Source organism: Xylocopa sonorina, chromosome 2 (genome assembly GCF_050948175.1).
Source record: "Xylocopa sonorina isolate GNS202 chromosome 2, iyXylSono1_principal, whole genome shotgun sequence".
NCBI lineage: Eukaryota > Metazoa > Arthropoda > Insecta > Hymenoptera > Apidae > Xylocopa > Xylocopa sonorina.
The window spans coordinates 8,024,989-8,046,823 of record NC_135194.1 but is presented as its reverse complement, the minus strand read 5'-3'; the positions used below and the strand labels follow the sequence as shown (position 1 = coordinate 8,046,823).

General features: G+C 42.5%; 1 protein-coding gene across 1 annotated transcript in view; it reads left to right on the top strand.

The window, feature by feature from the left end:
* Positions 1 to 21,835, top strand: part of LOC143433147 (uncharacterized) — a 393,923-nt gene that overhangs the window by 362,755 nt on the left and 9,333 nt on the right. Inside the window, exons 5-9 of the mRNA XM_076910299.1 lie at positions 2,062 to 2,271; positions 2,973 to 3,233; positions 13,360 to 13,476; positions 13,635 to 13,748; positions 13,955 to 14,098. Coding sequence (XP_076766414.1) covers positions 2,062 to 2,271; positions 2,973 to 3,233; positions 13,360 to 13,476; positions 13,635 to 13,748; positions 13,955 to 14,098 — 846 coding nt within the window. The remainder of the gene's footprint in view (positions 1 to 2,061; positions 2,272 to 2,972; positions 3,234 to 13,359; positions 13,477 to 13,634; positions 13,749 to 13,954; positions 14,099 to 21,835) is intronic.

Here is a 21,835-nt window from a genome sequence, read left to right as displayed (position 1 = left end):
GTCCCCGCTAAATATCGGTTTAACGACATTATCGACCGGATGCGTATTTCCCCTCCAATCAGATTCGGCTTTATGCATCAGCATATTTAATCGCGCGCGACGACGTTACTTTAATTAATATGTTTGCTGGTAACGCATTAATCTGTCGTTAAATATCGCACGGCTATGATTTAACGTGATGTAAACTGTCAATTGATAATTTGTAATTGTTTGCGATACGATTTGTCATGTTAACTGTTGTTCGTCACACGAATACGCTCAGAATTTAAATCTGCCACACTTTAATAATTCTTAATCAATTTTTTTCGTTGAAATATTCAAGACAATTAAAGAATACAAGATCGTAATAGTAATTAACCGTGTCCGTTACTTATGCCTTCAACCTACGTTGTTTTAGTGACTTCAATTTCGCCTCGATCGACGCATGCCCATTTGTACAGGTGTCCATTGTCACGCGAGACGTGATAAAATATTTCACCCCATCATTGTTGTACATGGCACAGGGTAGAAAGGTATGCAGGAGAAGGAGTGACGATAAGTAAGAAAAATAAAGGATGAGTGTTTGCGCCTGAGGATGCTTGCTAAAGTCATCAATAGGGCTTCTGTAGACAAACCCTGTCCCAGGCGGTCGAAGCCAGGGTCACAGCACCAATTCGCACCATTGCGTCGATCAGACCGCCAGTACTTCCAGAGGGAGAGCAGTTTGAATTTAAATCCATTCTAATTCAATCCTAAAACTCGTAACGGAGTTCAAATCCGAAACATTTAATTCGCAAACATTTCGTCACTGGCATTCCTTGCAATTAATGGATTATTCTAATCGACAGTAATCGCGGATTAAATTCAATTCGTCGAGTGAAAATGTTATCTTGTATTTTTCAACTAACGCATACCACTGTCAAATGAAAAAAATCGTGCAACAGGAAAAGACTCTAACGAATTGGCCCGACTTATAAATAGTGAAGGCATTTAAGCGCTCCCATTTATATACGCGTCCCATCCTTAAATGGAAACGGATGCGAGCACTTGCGGGAAAAAGATTGAAACTGTATAGAGAATCGCAAGCACCAGTGGGACTAGGCGCTAGGGAACATCGCATTATGCATTCCACTCCTGGCGAGCGAAAATCCTGCGATTATACAAGTTGAAATATTATCAAACGAATGGTCCTCGCTTATTCTTGTAGTTCCCCGTTTTCTCTGTTTTTCCTACATTTCGTCTGTGTCAACCTCTGTTTACTTTAAGCGGGGAAAAAATTAGGGTTGTCGTTCCCTCGATTCGTCTGCTTATCTAGCAATAAATGTATAAATAATTACACACATTTTTTACGCGCGTCAATTCGACGTGTACGAATCACAAAATACTTAATTTAATAAAACACGCGTTTGTACACTTAATGGTATAATAATTGATTTGAATGTAAGTTAACAGGACACAAGTAATCGCTTTAACCAGTTAACTGTGGAATTTAGTTTCAAAAGATCACCACAGGGTGCGAAATTAAAAACAAGCAACGACGTGTATACACGTCAAACGCAGGGCAAGTGGTTACTATTATACATTATACGAAAAACGAGGAAAGATTACATTTTTATTCGTGAAAAAAGCTAACAATTCGTTTCTGAATACGTTATTCTTACTAAAAGCTTCAAAACTGTCAAAAAATAATAAAATACATAAACAAGAAAAATTGAAGATAGCAAGAATAAAGAAGAAAAACAAGAAAATAGTTTACAAAATTTCAAGCTATGTATTTAAAGGGAACATACCACCAAATAATATTCTTATTACATTTTATTGAGATTTCCAGATTTTATAGTGAATGTTAATTTTTTATTTTACACGACGAGTGTACACGTGAAACGCACCGTAGTAGAGATTTGGTCCGACGAGTATAGACGTCGAACGCACTTAACCGGTTAAGAAAGCCATCGATGCCCAATTTATTCAAGCGAGCAACCACAATTCCTTCTCGCAACGCGAAGGCGTGATGGCGCTCACCCAAACCGCGAGCCCTTGGAGCAGTCGCAGTCAATTAACCAATTCCGCGTTTCATTTCAGGCCCTGGTCTATCGGGACGGGAACCTGGTGTCGGGCTCGCTGGAGGCTCTGGTGCAGCACATGGTGCCCACCGAGGAATATTATCCCGATCGGGCGTACCTCTTCGCCTTTTTGCTGAGCGCCAGGCTCTTCATCAAGCCGCACGAGCTCCTGGGCGAGGTCTGCGCCCTCTGCGAGCATCAGCAAAACCTGAATGGGGAGGGCGGCAAGGTGAGCCCGCGAATACCTCGGCCCACAAAAGCCCCGCCGAGAGGGGCTTCCGGGCGTGCACTTTACGGCCACCGCGTGCATTATCGTTTCATCGTCTCGCGAGCACGACCCCCTTTCTCGCATTCACCCCCTTCGGAGAATCACCCCGGCACGCTCGCTCTCGTTCCACGCCGTGGTAACGAGCACGCGTATCCAGGCCAGAAAAGTTTCACTCGCAAATGAATTTCCACCCCGGCGAGCACTCTTCCCTTTCCCTCCACACGTCTACCTTTGCCACCTTTGGTTATATATATATATATTTTTTTTACTCCTTGTTTTTCTATTTTCTCTTTGTAATTCGAAGTTCCGTTTCGATGTTTCTCTTTTTCCTTTTTGTCTCGTTTGATTCTTCTCTGGGTATGGATTGCAACGGGAACTTGAAACGAGAGGATGTTACGAGATGCGAACATTTTAGTCTCTTTGATTTATTCAAAATTGAGATGTTTAATTTATAGAATGAATAATTAATCGAAAACAGCATCGAACATCCCTGTTCCTAGTAAATTCAATCTTTACGCGTCTACACCGCGCGTCCTCTCGGACGTCCATGTTCTCTCGCCCGATTCGAAACTTGTTTGGTAACGCGCGTGCGAGGATAGAACTGGACTAATAAAAAGGGAGGGAGCGCAGGAGGTTGGTGGAAACTGTCTGGCGTGTTCCAGGAACGTCTGCAGCGTTTCGTGCCGCGACTGGTGCAGCTGCTAGCCGAATGGACGGAAACATTCCCGTACGACTTCCGGGATGAGAGGGTGATGGGCCACGTCAGGTCCATCACGCAGAAGGTCGCTGCGGTCGACGCTGCGGCCAGGCAGGAAGTTTCGGCATTGCTGCAAAACTTGCTGCTCAGACTGACGGCGTTGGAGAGGTACGAGGAGGGCCTGGCCAGACTCGCGACCGAGGCGACGACTGAACAGCTCTCGCAGGTTCGTATGAGAAACCGTAGCGTGAATTTTCCGTTCGAATCAGTGAAATCGTAAATAACTGTCTATATAATCGCACAGAATGTAAATTAGCCAACAAAAATTCTACACGCACGAAACAATTTATATTCTCTCTCTCTTTACGTTAAATATTCGATGCATCGTGTAACCTGATCGTATCTATCGAGTCTGACAACGATCACTTGGTTTATAGCAACAGCTCAGAGACCTGCAACAACTTTCAACATAATGAACCGATAATATCCCGTTCGCTACTTGCGCTACCCGGCTTCCGTTCGTTTCAAACACTAATTCCATCCCCGCAACGCAGGGTGTCTGTTTCCGTTTAAACGGCTCGCCCGTGATCCTTTGCGATCGCATCGATACGAACGCACTTTCCACCGTTTGCATTAGCATCACGCGCGAGCACACATTTGTTACGAACACTCGACGACGTGCGCGCGTTCGCGATCAGATTTCCCCGTCGAACGTTCCGTAGCAGCATTCCTTTCGAGTGCGTTAACTCGAGTACGAACGCATCCGTGCGAGTGTATTGATAAAAATAACAATAACAACGCCGTCTAATAGTTTCCCGAATAAAAGGAAACGAGCGGCTCGCTCGAGCTCGCTCTCTGTTCCCGGGCCCCGAGGGAAATTTATTACGACGCATCGCCATCATAGATCGAATTTGCATGCATTTTGTACGTGTCCGTAGCCGGGCTGCGTCAAAAGTGAGAAGTTCCCCTACTCTCTGTCGGCTGACTAAAATAGCTTCCTTTCCCGGGTATCAAGCAATCCCGCGTCGAACTCGATTTTCCAGCCACGTTCACCTCTTTGACAGACGTTTCAATATTTTCCACCGACACGGAGACGCGATACTGATAACGCACCCCCGGAAGCAAAGGGGCGCGGGACACGCCCGCGGAGATTTCACCTATGCATCATTCTTGTTTATACATGTTATTCGCACGGTGGCTGGTAATGCACACGTTCACGTGGCGCACGCGCGTTACGGGATCACCCCCGCGTCGGGACGCGTGCACTTTGTGCAGTTAGGCTAACAGGGTTACGCAGTTTCCCGACCCCCATCCCCCTCCACCTTACCGCGCCGTGACACGTGGAGACGGTAACTATTCCGTTTAATTTGATTACCCCTCGCCTATCTGCCACACCGTGTAACACCTACTAATAGCTAATTTGCAACTGCATTAGTTAGTTAAATATGCCGGCGTATCGCGCGCGGCTAATCAGGACGGAATTGCGTGAGCGGCGACCGCCACGAGCTTCATCGATGATCGTGCGGCCGGAGAAATTACCGCATCCCCCAATTGTTTCGTTGTGCGGCTGTCGCGCCCGTCCGGAAACCTATTTCGGATACCGCCGCCTCGAATTCCTGGTTAGGTTAACGCCCGTTCGACAGACGGGATACATGCACCGTCGTTCCTCGATTACTACATCTAGGGAAGAGGAGTATTTAAGCGAGGCGATTATTATTTAGGTTCGAACACGCGATTCACTTGTCGACGATGCGATATTGCAGAAAACTACCCCTTGATGTTCATATAATTATAGTGTCTCAAAATTCTTCTATTTCGACAGGTTGAGCCTTTCGTTAGTATAATGCACGTGATTCACTTGTCGACGATGCGATATTATAGAAAACTACCCCTTGATGTTCAAACAATTATAGTGTCCCAAAATTCTTCTATTTCGACAGATTGATCCTTTCGTTAGTACAGTGCATCTTGATATAACAGTTGAAGGGGTAGCTGTAAAGTTCTTATCCTGCGTTTTCCATCGGGTGACTAAAATATAACAAGTTCCGTTTACTAGTGTCCTCTACTTTGATGCGTCTCCTTCGACTCCCTTTTTAAGACCGCCTGTCTGACGATTGTTTATTTTTTAGTATGTTCTTACAATTTTATTATGATCCTATGATTGGCTGAGCTAGAATATCAATTTAAGTCAATCTCCTGTTGTAGTCTTAGCGTGTTTGCTTAGAAGGACGGCGACAAGTTCGACAGGGGTGTATTCGCTGATAAGAAATTTGACAAAGCAACAAGATTTCCGCTGGTTCCGACATTTCTACCGTTGTGGTCGAAGGGTGCTCGACCACGGATTGCCAACCCTTCGGAAATCCTCGGTTTACAGCGTCCGCATGTGCCATCGTGGTCCTTGAAGAAAGTTAATTACTTCATGCCTAGAAAATATTAAACGCTTAAAACAATTCCTTAAAAGTAACTTGATTGTCGCGCTATTTTTGTAGTAAAAGATGTTCTAGCGTACCTCGTCGTTAGCTGCTACACAGTGTTCCAGTTTGTCGATACTTCGGTACTCGATCCTTCTTGATTTTTTCGACTCCTCGATAGCAAATGCAGTCAGCAAGATATACGATACGTAAGACCGTGAGAACGTTATTCGATAGATTGAACTCTATCTCGTGCGATGATAACTGAAAATGACAGGAGGACTCGAGATCGAGGCGATCATTTTCGACATATCGGATGATATTAGGCTGAATATTCAGATTGAATTCTCGCATAAGAGATATTTGGTTCGTGTAGGTATTTCGAGATTGATGTGTGATTAAACTTCCTTCAGACGATCTTTAATATTCTACTTCTTGTATCAAATGACAATAGATATGACGTTTAGGATCTTTCATTTTCTTGGTGTCCTGACGTTAAACGCATATTTCATCCGAAAGGAACGAGTAACAGTGGCATCTTTATGATCAAAGGGAGATAAATTTCCTGCGGCATAATAAATAACTTCCTCCTTTAAACGTGGACGAAATTGCTCCATTTCCTATCAGATGGTTCCGGAAATTGTTAAAAGCCGCTGCTTTAACATTCTTTCCAAATAGGTATCCCGTAACGCGTTCCTTTGTGATTCAGTGGAAATTGTTACGATAAATATAACATGCATCTTTGCGCTGGAAGGCACCTACGAGTTTGTCTAGTATATATGAAAAATTTTAATGCAAACGCAGTCTCGCGCACCCGTAACAAAAAGAAGAATAAGTAATCATACGTGTTCGACAAATGGCTATTCCCTGTTCCTCTCCTTTTCGTAACAAAATAAGTATAAGACAGTTATTTTCTGACAAACTAATATTAAAATAATAATAACTTGAAAAAAATTGATGCATGTATCATTATCTATTTAATAATCTGTGCATTTATACTTGATTAAACAATCAATTCGTATGAAAATATATAACGAGATACGTTCGAACAGTTTACATCAAGAAGCAAAAAACTACGCTCCATCTTGTTTCCCCTGAAAATATTCTCGTAAAATGGATTGCAGCAGACGAAAAAGTAGCGCGCGCAATTAAAATTCCCTTTCTTTGTCCAATATAACCAACGTTACGCAAAAAAAAGAAATGAAAAAACTTTGGCCTGATCGCAAAGCAACAACCGCGAAACTAACGTTAACCGCGGCGGAGAAAAAACGTATCACCGTTGAATAAAGAAGAATATTGGACGGCGCGGAACGTCCCCTCCTGGAGAACGGTATTTGCATGTAGCTCGCCTATCTGCGGCCATGGCGTACGCTGGAATTGCATCGAAAATGCAGGAAGTCGTAGAAGAGCAATAGAAATATCGCGGCGTCGGCGGCGGGGAAGAAAAAAGTAGATAAGGAAACGGGGCGGGCCGAGCTCTCAGGAAGATCCGACTTATTAAAGTGGAAGTTCGCCGCGCTTTTTGAACTCGTTCCCGCGACGTGCCGCGACGACGGCTTCGGTTCAACTTTCTCAAGAAGCGGGCCGTAACTCGCGAAACCAATAATACGCCCTTAATCTCTTTTCCTGTCCCCGTCGACGCTGTGTTCCGTCGTTCCTCCTTTTTTTTTCTTCCGTCAGAAAAGTTCTAAGCGTGGAAGATCGGGAACTACTTGATTGCAAACCTGTTTTATATCGAGGAGCCACGTTGTTAACGCTCGAACGACGATATTGTCGGGTAGGTTTGTCGATGTTCTCACGGTGAGTGCGTAGGAAAGAGCGTGAGACAAGTGCAACCAAAATGGCGTCGGAAGGAGTAGCCGTAGGCAGAGATATTTCTGACGAATTCGACGAGCAATAACAGTTTCGATTGCGGGGTTAGAGAGATTAATTTAGGTATAAAATTCTGCGCATCTCGCTTAATAGAAAGAAGAAGTTAATATTGCCTGGCGGAGCTGCAGCTTCTATTTCGTTATTTAGTAGAAGGAAATTTTAAGAGGATTATATATAAGAGGGAGTTAAGGATAAGGGTAAGGAGAAGAGGAATATTATTAACAGAAGCGAAGAAGTTTTAGTTCCTATCTTTAATGCGATGCGAGATAAGAAGGAAAGTATTGTAGCGACTTTTCTTTCAGCTATTCTAATTAAATATCTTAACCTTTTGTACAGTCAGCGTCGCGAAAGGAATGGTCTGATGTGTGTGTTGAATGCACCGTGCGCTGTTCTTGCGACTAAGGATGTTTTCAATAAAGTAGATTTTCTTCATTTTTCAAAAATAATTAATTTAAAATAATTAACGTTTAATATTTACGCTATGTTTTTCAATAATTTTCTACTATCGCAGTATCTAATATAATAATTAATTTGATTAAAAATTTAAAAATTATACGCCTTTACGATGGCAATTGAAATTCCAGCCAGGCCCTTTAAAGGTATTTATTACGCACCCTGAGCTGATTGGATTTTTGTATGTATTCCCAATACAAAGAAAAGCTCGAGTTTAATCATTTTGCGCGAAGCTAAAAGGAAGTTTGGAACACACCAAACTGCTCAACCAGAACAGGACCTTTATTGCACCTGAGTGGCTGCTCGCCTGGAAGGCTCATTTCTCGAAGGCTTCGGTATTTAAAAAGAGAAAAATGCCAACGAGCAATTCACGTGACGGGCATTCTATGGCTACTCTTCTGATAAAATTACTCTTTGACCTTCGAAGCATCAGATATAATCGACAATTTATATTTCTCCTCTCGTGCTGGCAGAGATTGAAACGAAAGCCTGAAAATAATAAAAAAATACCAGTTGTGATTTTAAAATTCCATTTGCAGGGACAGAAGTGTGAAAACTATTGTTTAATAAGTCTTCGAAAAATGCTTCAATTTAATTAGAACAAACACTTCGCTTTCAGCTCTTCTGAAAATAAGGTAAAGGTATTTATAAATTAATTAAATTACACGTGAGCGAGAAACAACTTCTACAAAAAATATACAAATATGTGCAAGCTCGAACGTTACGAAAAACACGCTGCCCTTTTTAATTAAAGTTTTCTTTTCTTTTTTTACGTGTTACAAAACATCGCCACTTGTTTCGCAACAAACATTTTCACAACAAACCTAAACCTTTTGCAGCTATAAACTTCCATTCAACAATATTTTTCACACAGCAGTTTCTTATTTCGGTTTAGCAATCTCTCCTTCTCGACGAAAGGAATTATTAACAAGAAATCTCAAAAATCTGCTTTACTTTTAATCATAACTTACTGCCAGCAGTAGTGCGACAAATGTAAAGTAGTGAAATAGAACGTAACATCCGTCTTTTCTGCTTTACGCGAACTGTGCGGGGCTTTTAATTACGTTTTCTTCCGCGTAATGACGGGAGAAAGGTTGCCGGGAGGGGTGGCTGCGCTATGGTTCGAGGGGTGGATGCAAGGGACAAACACAAAGGCCCTCGAAACGCAGTTGCTGCTCGCTATCGGGTTGTATTTAAATGTACGGGTTAACGTTGTTACTGGAGATAACGGGACTTTAATTGATAGCGATAATACGCGTTAAAATCCGCATTAACTCCGTTACATGGTATTGTATATGTCGACGAGCGGCCCGGCCCGATTTTAATGGCTGCTTTTAAACGATCAAAGCGTGTCACTATCAGTTTTGTGTAATCGCGCGCAATTCGATTATTATTGTTATCGATTGTACGCAGTTCGCGATGCAGTTATCGCGTCGACGCTGTGTCCGGCTGATTGCGAACGATGAAAGTATAATAACAATCGTTTCCAACAACCGGCTGCAGCTGTTCTTATTGAAATATCGTATAGGCATTGCTTGCTATTATATTAATTAGTATTTTCGTGGAAATGCGTGATATTGATCATGTTCGAGTAAATAATTAATGCACCTTGTACATCACTTTTGCAAAAATTATTTAAAGAATTGTTCGCGCACAATCATCCAGACGATATCAAAGTTATTGATGCCGTATAATTTGATCGATCAATTGTATTCTGTAAATCGATTATTTGTTGAAAGAGCAAGAATCTTGTAATGTGCAAAAACTATTGCGAAAACTATGGAACTGCCATTTAATCATTCTGAATTGAACAACTGATATTGCAAGTAACGATTATTGGATGAAATCGTAACACTGGTCCTAAACTTTGTGTGTATTACTGTTTCGTAGCCACCATTAATTGTTCGATACAAGAAACTATAACAGTCCTCGGGGAATCGTTGCATTTGCTTGCATATCACGGTCCCCGAGAGAATTGCGCAGCATCTTCCCCGTGGTTTCTTTGAACACCGCAAATATTATCGTCCACGAAGTCCGACCGACGTGAAACTTGCGAAATTCTCTGTTCCGCAATGATCTCAAGTTCGTGGAATAACAATTAATGAGATACATACACGATAATCTAGCGTCAATCTCGTGTTTGTTTCGAAATTACAATTTTCACCATTAGAACAGTCGACATTTCAGATTGTATCGCAAAAATTAATTTTTTGCTTTTAACTATATGGGGTGATACAGCGATGTTTAAAATACACATTAGAGAAACTGCCGTATGCACGTCGTACGGCCATTATATTTGAAATTTGCTTTCGGATTTTAGTTTCAACCGGTGTTAATTTCCCGCTATACCCTTCACAAAAAGCCAACGGGTCGCTGGAAATTAACTTCATTTATACGGACGGTGAAAGCTTTCAATTTCTTCGAAAATTTTTGGAACCTCGCGCACGTTTAACGAGCCACCACGTACCGTGCGATATTTAATTCCATCCTCGGGGATCGTTGCCAATTTCAGCGCGAACAGGGTAGTCCGCGGGATTGCTTGATATTTTTGCTGATACCGAGCCTTTCTTTGCACTCCTCTTAATTCCAAACAATCGAACACGGAACATCGCTCGACAACCCGAGCACGATCTCTTCCTTCGATTTTATGTACCGTCGACACGTGCCTCGTTTCGTTCGTCATCGCAAAATGTCCGGTGTCGACATAATTTTTCGTATCCTTCATACGTTTCGTCGCCTAAAAAGTGAATAAGAGAACAAGAGAACACCAAGCTCGAAAACGTAACGAATTGAAAGACAGATGCTGAGAACACGAACGAAAAAGAAAAAGAGACAGAGTTATATTTGTTTCGATAATTCGTCATGTTGAAGTTACGTATGACACGTGCCTCGTTTCATTCGTCATCGTAAAATGTCCAGTGTCGACATAATTTTTCGAATCCTTCATACATTTTGTCGCGTAAAAAGTGAACAAGAAAACGGAAGAGCATCGAGCCTGAAAACTTAACGAATTGAAAGACAGACGCTGAGAACACGAGCGAAAAAGAGAGAGAGAGAGAGAGAGTTATATTTGTTTCGATAATTCGTCATGTTGAAGTTACGCAGCGCTACAGGGGGTGGAACGGGCGCGAGGGATGAATTTGCACGTAAATCAAAACGTTTCGCTGGCGTTCTGTTTGCCACGAGCAATCGGAATCAATGCTGTCAGCCAACGTCGAAATCGTTCTCAGCTGTTATACCGCGGCCCGTTCCCCTCATTGATAATTCGATCGGCGATCTAATTCGAGGGAACGTGGCGAGGGGGTGCGCGGGCACGTCATTCACCTCGTAACCGAATCACGCGGCTCACTGATCTCGTTCGAATCCGACGGTTCTTACTTTCGTCGCGTCAAGGAAACGTTATGACGTTTTCGTGGAGGAGAATGGGGGATGGGGGTGGGCGCCGTTTGAAACGTCGCGTCCCGACTATCGACTGGGTGCCGCTGGAACGACTGCATTTAATTCGAGGGAAAAACGCCAAGACTTCTTTGCGCCTGCTTCCTCGGGAGAGACACGAGTTGTGACGTTCCAGAAATTCTGACACGGTTTCGCGTTGGTGATTCGAAGCATAAATACTTTATTATTGAATTTATAATGTTGCCAAAAAGACTGCAGTTCAATGATTGCAGCGATATTGCGTTGCAACGATGAGACACTGACATTCGTGTTCTTACACCTGCTTTTAAACAGAGTGCAGAAAAAATTGGGATTATTTTAAAAATTAGATCAAATCGAGTGGACGCGATTAAAGAATTTTCATTTTACGATTCACTCTACGATCGCCACGAGGAACCGCAATTAGAAACGATTTCCATATATTTCGTTAAAACGTTAATAACAGCCGACTAATTGTGATAACTCGGGCAATTACTTCTACCTAATCTGACCACGTTAATTGCCATTTTCAACTGCTCGTAATTCCTTACCGGGGACGGCAAAAATTTCATCGAAGAATAATTACAGCCCATTCGCGGGCTAAATACTCTGATATTAATTCTTTAGAATTGCTTTAACGTTAGTCGAGGAGAGTAATGCAGTTAATAAATTCCTCTTTTTGCCGTCAATTGTAACAGTAAAATCTGACAGTGTCTCTCGTTATTATTATCGCGAAGCTCGACCGTTTCCTACGTCGCCGATTCTTCGTTGACGCTCGCGAATAAATATCGTTTCGCGAGGCATAGACGTGAAACAACAAAAGGAAAACTTAAGGGTAGAAGGGGGTGGCAGTTATCGCGGGACGAGGGTGGCAGAAATCCAATCGAAAAGGGAAACAAGCGGAACAAAAGGCGCGCGTCAATAAAGGCATGAGTAATAGACGAGATGGTCGGCGACGAAATTTCGTCGCTTTTCGAGCCAAGCGACGCCAGGAGCAGCGATACCCGGGGGTCAGCGTTTGAAGCGTCGCGCTCCTGGCCGAGAGGGTATAAATTTTCCGGGCTTCGCCACCGTCCGACAGGAAGGCGGGCATGAATGCTCGCGCGTTCGATTCAAATTGAAATGTCCGTCGGACTTACCCTTTTTTACTCTGCGCGACTAGCGTCTACAATGGCGACGATGGGCATAAATAATTACGATGGCTTTGAACGTGTTTCCACGAACACGCGGCACGAGCGATGGCCAAAGGGCTCGCTGTTCGCCAGCGAAGCGTTTGTTCCACTTAGGTCCCTCTGTTCTGGGTTTAACGACCGATCAATCATCCTCCCTTTCGCCCATTGTAACATTAATGGCGGAGGGATTAGCGCTCGATCTATTGGAATGGATCAAAAACTTTCGTTTCCATAATAGCGAACGGTCGTCTGTCGAATTGTTGGAGTTTCCTTCGAAATTATACGCTTGAATTTTAATTTCGCAGTAATGGAAAATTTGTATGTCCCAATGCAGTGCGATTTTTCGTATTTTACAGTAGTGAAAGAAATATTAAGACAGAAAGAAGAATAGTTATCGAAGATACTATAATCCACTAATATCTACTATTTATTATTAACGCTATACTTGATTATATATTTTTATATAATATTCAATGGTACATGTTGAAATGCGAAGAGAATACATTGACGCTACAAATTTACTTCGCTACCAATTCGCAAACGTTATCATCGTCCTGAACGATAATATAAATACCAGTCCAGAAAATCCGGTCGCAAAGATTACCGTTCCCGGAAGCAGGAGCACGCGAAATAGCGTCGAGCGTTTCCCAGAATCGTTCGCGAAACATCGCAATGTTCGAACGACACGTAACGCCAGACGACAGTTCTCCATCGAGCAGCGTCCGAGGCGGTCGCGACGCTGATCGACCGTTTCGAAATCGTGCTCAAAGCGGATAAGAACTCGCGCGAATTTACTCGACGCTGCAGAAGCACGTGAAATTGGCATCGAAAAAAGGCAGGCGTTGCGACGTGGTCGCCGGTTTCCGGCTGTTTCCGGTCTCTGTCTTGCCGCGCTCGCCTGAATCGATTCCTCGTTGACGCCTTCCTTTTCATCATCGCCCGGCACACCACCCAGTGCGCTCTCGCACGATTTCCCGGCGACGCTTTCTTCGACACTCGAACCGAATGGAACTGTCATCCCGTTTTTCAGGTGGACATCACCGAGCTGTGTCCGTCGGCCACGGTCCTGGCACAACAATTGACCCACGTGGAACTGGAGAGGCTCTCGTACATCGGCCCCGAAGAATTCGTCCAAGCATTCGCCAAGGTCCGTGCACTTCCTTTCCGCCTCTGAACACGATTATTTCTTATATACCAATCTCCTTTAGTCGATGCTTTTAGCTATATTCGAAGAATCTTGTCAAGTGATACATAGAATGAAGAGAGCGTTGTGTTAATCATAAATTTTCGTTTCTATGCGAACAGGAATCCCCTCATTTCGAAACATCGTTCAAAGACATGAAGAAAACGCGCAACCTCGAGTCGTACATCCAATGGTTTAATAGACTGAGCTACTTCGTCGCAACTGAAGTGTGCAAGGTAAATTTGGTATAAATATAATATATAATCGTTGAAATAGTTTCTTTTCTACCTTGACGAATGCTCGAGGAAAGAAATATCGAAAGAATAGTTCGTAACGTAATTTCTCTGTTGAAGGGAGACACGGAGATATTGTTTGATTTCGTGCACTGATATTTTACAATTGGAAAATGATAATTGAAAAAATGGCGTTTTCCGTTTTACAGCATGCAAAAAAGAAACAACGTGTCCGCGTGGTTGAATATTGGATCGAAACAGCCCGTGAGTGCTTCAACATTGGCAATTTCAACTCCCTGATGGCGATCATCGCCGGCCTGAACATGTCGCCTATATCTCGCCTGAAGAAAACGGTGAGTCTCATATTTTACATTATCTGAAATTGACAAATTGAGCGTGCGCGATCGATTCCCCTATCGAATTCTACGTGCTCTATTGTGATATAACTGTTCGCGTAAAAAAAAGTGCGCTGCCTCGAGCGATTCAATTAGTAAGCAATTGTTATTAAATATACAATTGCACGAAAATAAAGCACATAATTTAAGGTTATTAAATCGTTCCAGAATGAACGATATTATTGGTTATATAGAAGTTCGTCAAATGGATGCATTTAATTTACAATTAATTATTATTAAATCATGCCTACCGAATAACGTATTATCTGTTTTATACAAACGTATCAAATTAAGTTATACAATTAGATATTAATTGCTATCGAACCATTTCAACTCCCTCCCTCTAAATAATATCGCATCGCATCTTTATTGTCTCAAGATCAGATTACAAATATTTTACACAAACACGTTTATTACTTAAAGTACATAAATTCTCTTGTTAAATCAAATCCTTGTATCCAATTCTATGCTTCGAAGTTTCGTCTCGAATCTCGACTCCTAGAATCTCAAGAATTTTAATATTGCGTCACTCTCTGTAACACAGTATTTGATTAGAATCACAGCGCTTCGAAGCCATTCCTCTCTATTTCACGTCTGAACGCGACGGTTCCTTCCTGCTGTCGCGTCATAAAGCAAGTCACCGCTCGAGATGCATATTCACGATCTCCGTCGAGTATCGAAAAGCAAAATGAACGTCCAGCCGATCGATCATGTCCGATAGAAGTCGTCGACGAACAAAATGATCGACTGTACCGCGCGATACAAAAAGTTGAAGCCAAACATGATCGACGATGCGGGACGGGGGAACACGCTTCTCCGCGGTGTCCCCTTTCCTATTTCGTCCTCCGTCGAAATGACGACGGCGTCCAGTCGTCGTCGGAGGGTGTCGATGGCTGGTCGGATTGGGCCACGCTCGTTTGCAGCATCGCGCGGAGGGCGCACGCGGCAATAAGCGGTCTGTAATCCCCGTAAATCGAGCGTGGCGCCACGGCGACCAGCGTTAGCCGTGACGAATCGCAGGGGATCGAATTTTCGCGTCGCTGAACGAGGACTCCGAAAACGGAGAACATTTCTGACGGTAGAGCAGCGCCGTAGAGAAAAAAAAAGGAAAGAAAGAACAGAGAGAACGAAAGGTGGAGGAGAGTCGAAGCTGTTTTAATTGGATTCGTGATTGCGCAACCTGCACGGAGCCGGAAGAAAAATTGAGCCCCCCCTCGCACACGGAATTTGAACGTAAATCAAATTTTATTTTACGCTTCAGCGTACAAGTGGACGTAAAAAAATGAATTAGTGCTGCGTATAATGGTTGAGTTTCCCAAGGAAAATAGTACCTTCGAATAATCCAACTCTGCGGATCGCCTTGGTTTCAATTCACTCTCCAGTGGTCTGTATATTCAGCAAAATTTCTAGCAAAAACGTAGGCGAAAGTTGACGAAACAATTACGTGTCGGTAGGGTGTAATTTGCGTTAGCCAAATGAGATCGAGTTCGAGTAGAATGGAACTGTGATCCCAGCAAAATCGTTGCGCCACTTGCCGGTCCCGTATTTCATCGCGCGAGATGAAGCGAGATTCGGTGAGCCACAAAGAGGAAACGACTGCGTTTCAATCAAGAGATGAACGCAATTCGGGCACCGTCCGCGGGTATAACAAAGAATTCAGCGGCAAAACAAAACGCGACTGTAACGCGAATTTATTGAGGGGCGAGGAAAAACGAAAACACCGCATTCCTATCCGTGACGCTGGCGAAATAATCGAATGCCGTGTCGCTCTTGCCACGATTGCGTTTCCACCGGTAGGAATAAAATGAAGGGAAAATCGGCGAAGGAAAAAGTGGAGAGAAAAAAAAGGGAACCGCTGCGAGAGAAGTCGATACATATCGCGGTACTTCCTGTCAGTCCACCGCGATATTACTTCCTGGAACGAGGACGACTACTCGTGTCGCCTTGTTCTCTTCGTCCGCTGAGAAATCTGCTCGAGATGAAAGGACCGCATTTCCGAAAGAAAATGTAATGGACTGTTCGAACTTGTACTTATCGGTCGATCGGTCGAAGGAGTTCTATTAAAATATAAGGATGAAGATGGAACGAATTCTGTTGCGGAGGAAACGAATTGTTTCGAAAAGAATCGTATTGGTGCGGAACTGTTTTACGATTTTTCAGCATTTTCTGGATCATTGGAAATTAAGATATCTGTATGAATGATTGAGAAGAAAGATGTGGTTAACGGAGAATGAAAGATTGATCGCGTAAAAAATTTGATTCATTCTTCGTACGTTTAACTGGATGTGAAAGATATTAAATTTATAGAATTACCATTACAAACGTGTATTATTAATTAAAAATTGAAAGACGAGGTTCTTAGAAGAAGTTGTTGTTTGAATGTAATAATTATATTCCACAAAAATAGCTGCTATTTATGAGGAAACAGAAATGGCTCCAGAACAGAATTTCCGTAACCATCTATCGACAATCGGGCGACTCGAAAATAAAAGGCGGTTCTCGTGTTCGGCGTTTAAAAATGCACGCACCTGGCCTGACGTGTTACAGGCGGCGCTAATGGAGTCGCTAAATTCTCGAGGACGATCGAAATAACACGACGAAGGTTAAAAATAACAGTGCAGGCCCATAACAAAAGCTATTAACAGAGATTCCGATCCTGTATCGACGATCCGATTTAAATGGAAATATTTCCCCGGGCGATCAAGCCGACGATTTCCCCGCGAATTGGATTAAACGGTAGGACGGCGCGCGTAAATGGAATGACCATTATGATAAATAAAATGACAGTTTTTCGCTCCTAAATTCGCCGGAGGATTTCACATCGCGATGGCCCACGCCTGAAAATGTTCGTAAATACCTCCAGCTTACCACGATTATCGCCTCGTAAAAAAGAAGCTTCGCCAAAGGTAATTATTTTATCGTATCCTCTGAAACATATTAGTTTATTAAAAATAATCGAGCCGCGTCATAAAGCGAAAAGCAGAGTAAATCAAAGAATCCTGAACCAAAATGGACGCTCGAATTCAAATCAATTATCGTTTTTAATTTTGCTCGGTTCTCTGTCTAAACAAAATTTGCGACACCCGTGTGTTTCCGATCGTGGTCAAGTTTTACTTCGCGTTTGTTACAGACTCTGGCATCAGTTATTTCTTTAAACGAATAGAATATCGAACTGTCGCGCGAACAAACTCGGGGACAAAAAAGGTCGGCCATTGTGCTCCAAACGAGCGTTCATGCAAGTCGAGACAACGAGAGACGACATGCGTCAGTAGTGCTCGCAATGAAAAGGCTGCAATGTATGCATCTCCGCAAATGAATATTTGTGACGCTGTGACGTAGTTAGCATGCAACGTTATGACCCTTTGCAGTTGTCACAGAACTTGTTCCTGTGCGTGTCGTTTGAAGAATAGGAGGGAAATGGGTGGATTAAAGAGATAAAGGCAGTAACGAAATTATTAACACAAAGGGAAATTTAAAATTAAATGTAAAGCTCGTAAAATTTTTCACTATAACAGATTATTATCTAGAAATTCGCTTGGAATGATAACAACTGTCATCAAAAATTACATAATAACTGATTTATAATTCTACTCTGATCAAAAACCAACCAATTGATTCCCAATTGTCAATTTAAAACTTGTATCCTACATTTGGAAACTATCGAAACGTCCGACATCATATTTCGCAGTGCTGAAACGATCAAAACCGAAAGTGGCAGAGAGGACGTAAGATAATTCTATTTCTCAGAGCGACCGCGACAGTTCCTGACGAATCAACGAACGTGCACGACTTTATCGTCGGACAAATTACGAGGCGGGACCGGGAAACCATTAAACGTCCCTTCCCTTTTTTCCTGGTTTTTAATTACGCGGTGTGTCCCGCGGACATATCCCACCGGCTCTATTCGACGGGGGCTGCTATATAGGGTTCATTTGGTTCAGCCAGCTGATTTACAGAGGCCACGCTTAAAATAATTGCTGGAACTATCACCGACCACGCGGCTTGACCAGCTTCGTAATTTTCGTTAATGAAAATTTAACGCCTCTGTTCAGTCACTCTCGTGCGTTGCTTCTCTCCCCGTGCTACGCAGAAATCGACGCAATCGCGTAAACATTGGCCAACTTTTCATCCGATAAGTCTGTCCCTTTGGAACTAACGACTCGACAATCATAAATAATTTACTTCGACACTCTCGAGCTAATTGAAAAATGACAGCTGATTCGATCGATTTTAATGTTTTGGATTTATAAAACTCGTCGCTTTTACCAATTTCGAATGATATTTATTTTACAAGAAGAATTTATTTGTTTCATTCCAAGAACATATTTCTCTCTGAACATTTGCAACAATCTCAACCTGAAAGGGACATCCATCCCCCACGTCCCTTTGTTCGACATCATCAGCGTCAAACATCCTCGGTTGCATGCCCGCAATGTACCCGTAAAACCCTTTATCCTCCCCCTACCACGAATCACCGAGTAAATCCAAAGATTGATCTCGTCTCCCGTAGAATCTATCCGGGATCTCCGAATGGAGGTCGATGTTTCAGCTCCTTGGGCAACTACCGCCCACCCCCGCCCTACCTACACCCACCCGAGATGTCCTCCATTTACCAGGGAAGAGGATATTCTCTTTGCTCGTCCGTCGAACTACCAAGTTCCGCGAGTTTCTCCTCGAAAGTCGACGTGTACGACTCGATGGCCTGGTATCTCGAAGCTTGCCTCCACCCGTTCGAAGGGTAAGCCACCGATACTGGCGACGTCGCGGAAGATGAACGATACCAGGCCAGACGCTGCGGCTTAATTTACCACGGAGATAATCTGCAAGTGACGTCTTCTTCTTCCCCGATGAAAGGGAGTCACCAACTCGCTTTTCGTCCCATGAAAAAGCTAATTACGTTCGGTCGTTGCGATCCACCGACCAGATATCGCTCACCCCCGTAGCCATCCTCCCTCTCCGCGTTCATTATCGCGGAGGTAAGGAAGTTTCGCGTTCGACGGTGGTCGTTCGAAGTCTTCGACGAAGAAAGGTCGTTCGATAGGAACGACTCGCGCCGTTTTAGTATTGTTTTGAGGAGGAGAAGAAATTGGAACACCATTAGTCGTAGAGTGAGGTGAGAAATATCGAAGGGTAGAAACGGGGAGGGATTGAATGTAACTGTGTGGATTGGTTTCAATTTGCTGCCTCGTTTAAGTCTAAGACTGGTGGAAAATGGAAGTTAACTGCTTCGATCGAAGGTGATTCATTTCAGATGACACGAATGTAGTTATTAAGTTATCGAACTCTTAAAATAATTAAAAACCTTTCAATAATCTTTTTTCTTTTTTTGTTTGGTTCAAACCATTTCTATCACTTTATAATCCAACTTCTGTCTCTTGAAAGTCAGTTTAAAAAGTTATGTTACGTTGTTAGATGCTTAGTTTAAGAATACACAGCAAGAAACTTGAATGTGAGGAATTTAAACAAATGCAAATAGCCGGTAACAGTTCCGTGAAGAATCCAGAGAGTTATAGAAAGCGTCTAAAACGATTGCATGAATTTGAAGGGAAATTTTCGCGACGCAGTTAAGACGGAAAAATTCGATCGAAACTTTGTTTTTCACGGGTTTTTTTTCCCGAACCTGACCCTTTGCCCGGAGTTTCCCTTTTTCTGCACCCCCTCGACGCTTTATAAAATTTTCACGCAGCCGGTTTAAGTTCAGCTAATGCATATTTAATATCCGACCGTTCACCATAACTTGGCGAACTTTAGAAAACTTAATTACGCTTGATCACGACGATTTACCTCCCCTCGCGAGCAACTTTTTTCCACCGTTTTGCGTGAATAATTTTCACTGGAATTACGCGAAATTTATTGGCTTCGCCGTGCGTAAATGTCTGGTTTTTAATTAAAAGCTATGGTCTTTGAAACACTGCGAAACTCCATCGAATCGAGAGTAATGAAAAATCCATAGAGAAAGATACGAAATTATAAGTGATTGACAAAATGTTTTTTAAACAAAATTTATCTATGTTAGATACGTTCTATATAAAGTAAAGTTTACTAAGTTTTCTCAAATAGAAAGTCTTGTGTTCATATAGAGGGGATAATAAATTGATGAAGTATCGAAATATTTTTGTTAGAACGAAAAGCATCGTTTTCAAAAGCTATTTATCATTCGCTAACTTCATTACTCCATGTGCATTGCTCCTCATGAAGTAACGCATAATCCATCCATAATCAGCTAATATAGTAAGGACGTTTTTGTAATATACTGCCTTTTAATGCATTGCTTGTAAAGTTTATAAATGGAATGATGAATGATATTTGTAATTAATGGATCGCGTGCTGAACGATTCCCAGAAGTGGGAATAACGAAGACATTTTTCACAAAATATTCAGAGTTTTACAAATGAAACAAGATTTATTTGGTCGCGTTAATTATACATAAAATAAACTCTGGTAATATTCATTTGAAAAAAAGAACATTTCACCATGATGGATATTTAATTTCCTCTAAAATTCTATCAAAAGTATACAGAAAGAATTTTAAGTATCATCAAGTCTGTTCACTTGTGATTGCTGAACTGAAATTTCGTTACATTCAAAATAGAAACTACTTTATACGAACAGTATTTTTCACGTTTCCGGGTTCCAATCGTTGAAACGTTGATTTGAAATGCGAATATACACATTTCTCTTTTCCTTTGACTCGGCCCTTTCACTTGGCCGCTAATAATTTACGTCGAGACCGTCCAATCCTACGCGACGCGATGCCCTTTTGCGCGACAAAACTGCCCGAGTCCAATTCAAATGGGGTTTTTAATATGTAAATCAACTGGAAACGCGAAAAACGGAGAACCACGGGCGGAACATTACATGACGAATAACCAGAATGATGTTACGTTACAGGGAAAAGCTTTGATATTCGTCTGGGGTGGAAAACTCGCGAAATAGCCAGAAAGAAAGATATCATTCCGGTACGAACGTCAAATAGACGGTCGAATTTAAATATCAGATTTAGTATGATTGTCGTTTCACGAAGGAATTCACTATTCGTTAGAAACGTTATTAAATTCCATCTTGCGCGTTCTATTTTCTAAAATTACGAATTCTTCTTTGCAAAAAATTGATACTTCATCTTTCAATAATAATACCAACAAAGCAATTACTTCGCAAACTTACTTCGATTAAATGCGCTATTCAATTCGCAACGGTATAAACTTAGAAATTACCATTTTCTTCGGATCGCCACTTCATAACCTCACCTCGAGACTGCATACACATATATACCGTTTCGACTAAATTATCCAATCTTTTCCATAGAAATAGGCGATTCAGTCGAATTAAGCCACGAAAAGAACCAAAAATTCCATCCCCATCCTCTCCCACCTCCTCGACCGTCTTCATTTCCCGCGCTCCGCCATTATTTCGCGTGCTCCCGCGCCGGGAAGGGTCTGAAAAATCCACGAAGCCATCGTCTTCGGGTAGCATTCGCAATTTTGCCTAATTAGAATTCCCGATTTCGAGCGGGACGCTCGAAGCAGCCTCTCGTTTCTTCAGCGTTGTCTCGCGGGATTCCCTCCTGCCTGAGAGGGCAGATACCAGGCGTCTGTTTCCCCTTCCGCCTCGTCCGACCATTTCCCATCCAGTTTCAATTTACCGGATCCGCCGGTTCTCTCTTGTTCTCCGTCTCCCTATCCAGCACTGTTTTTC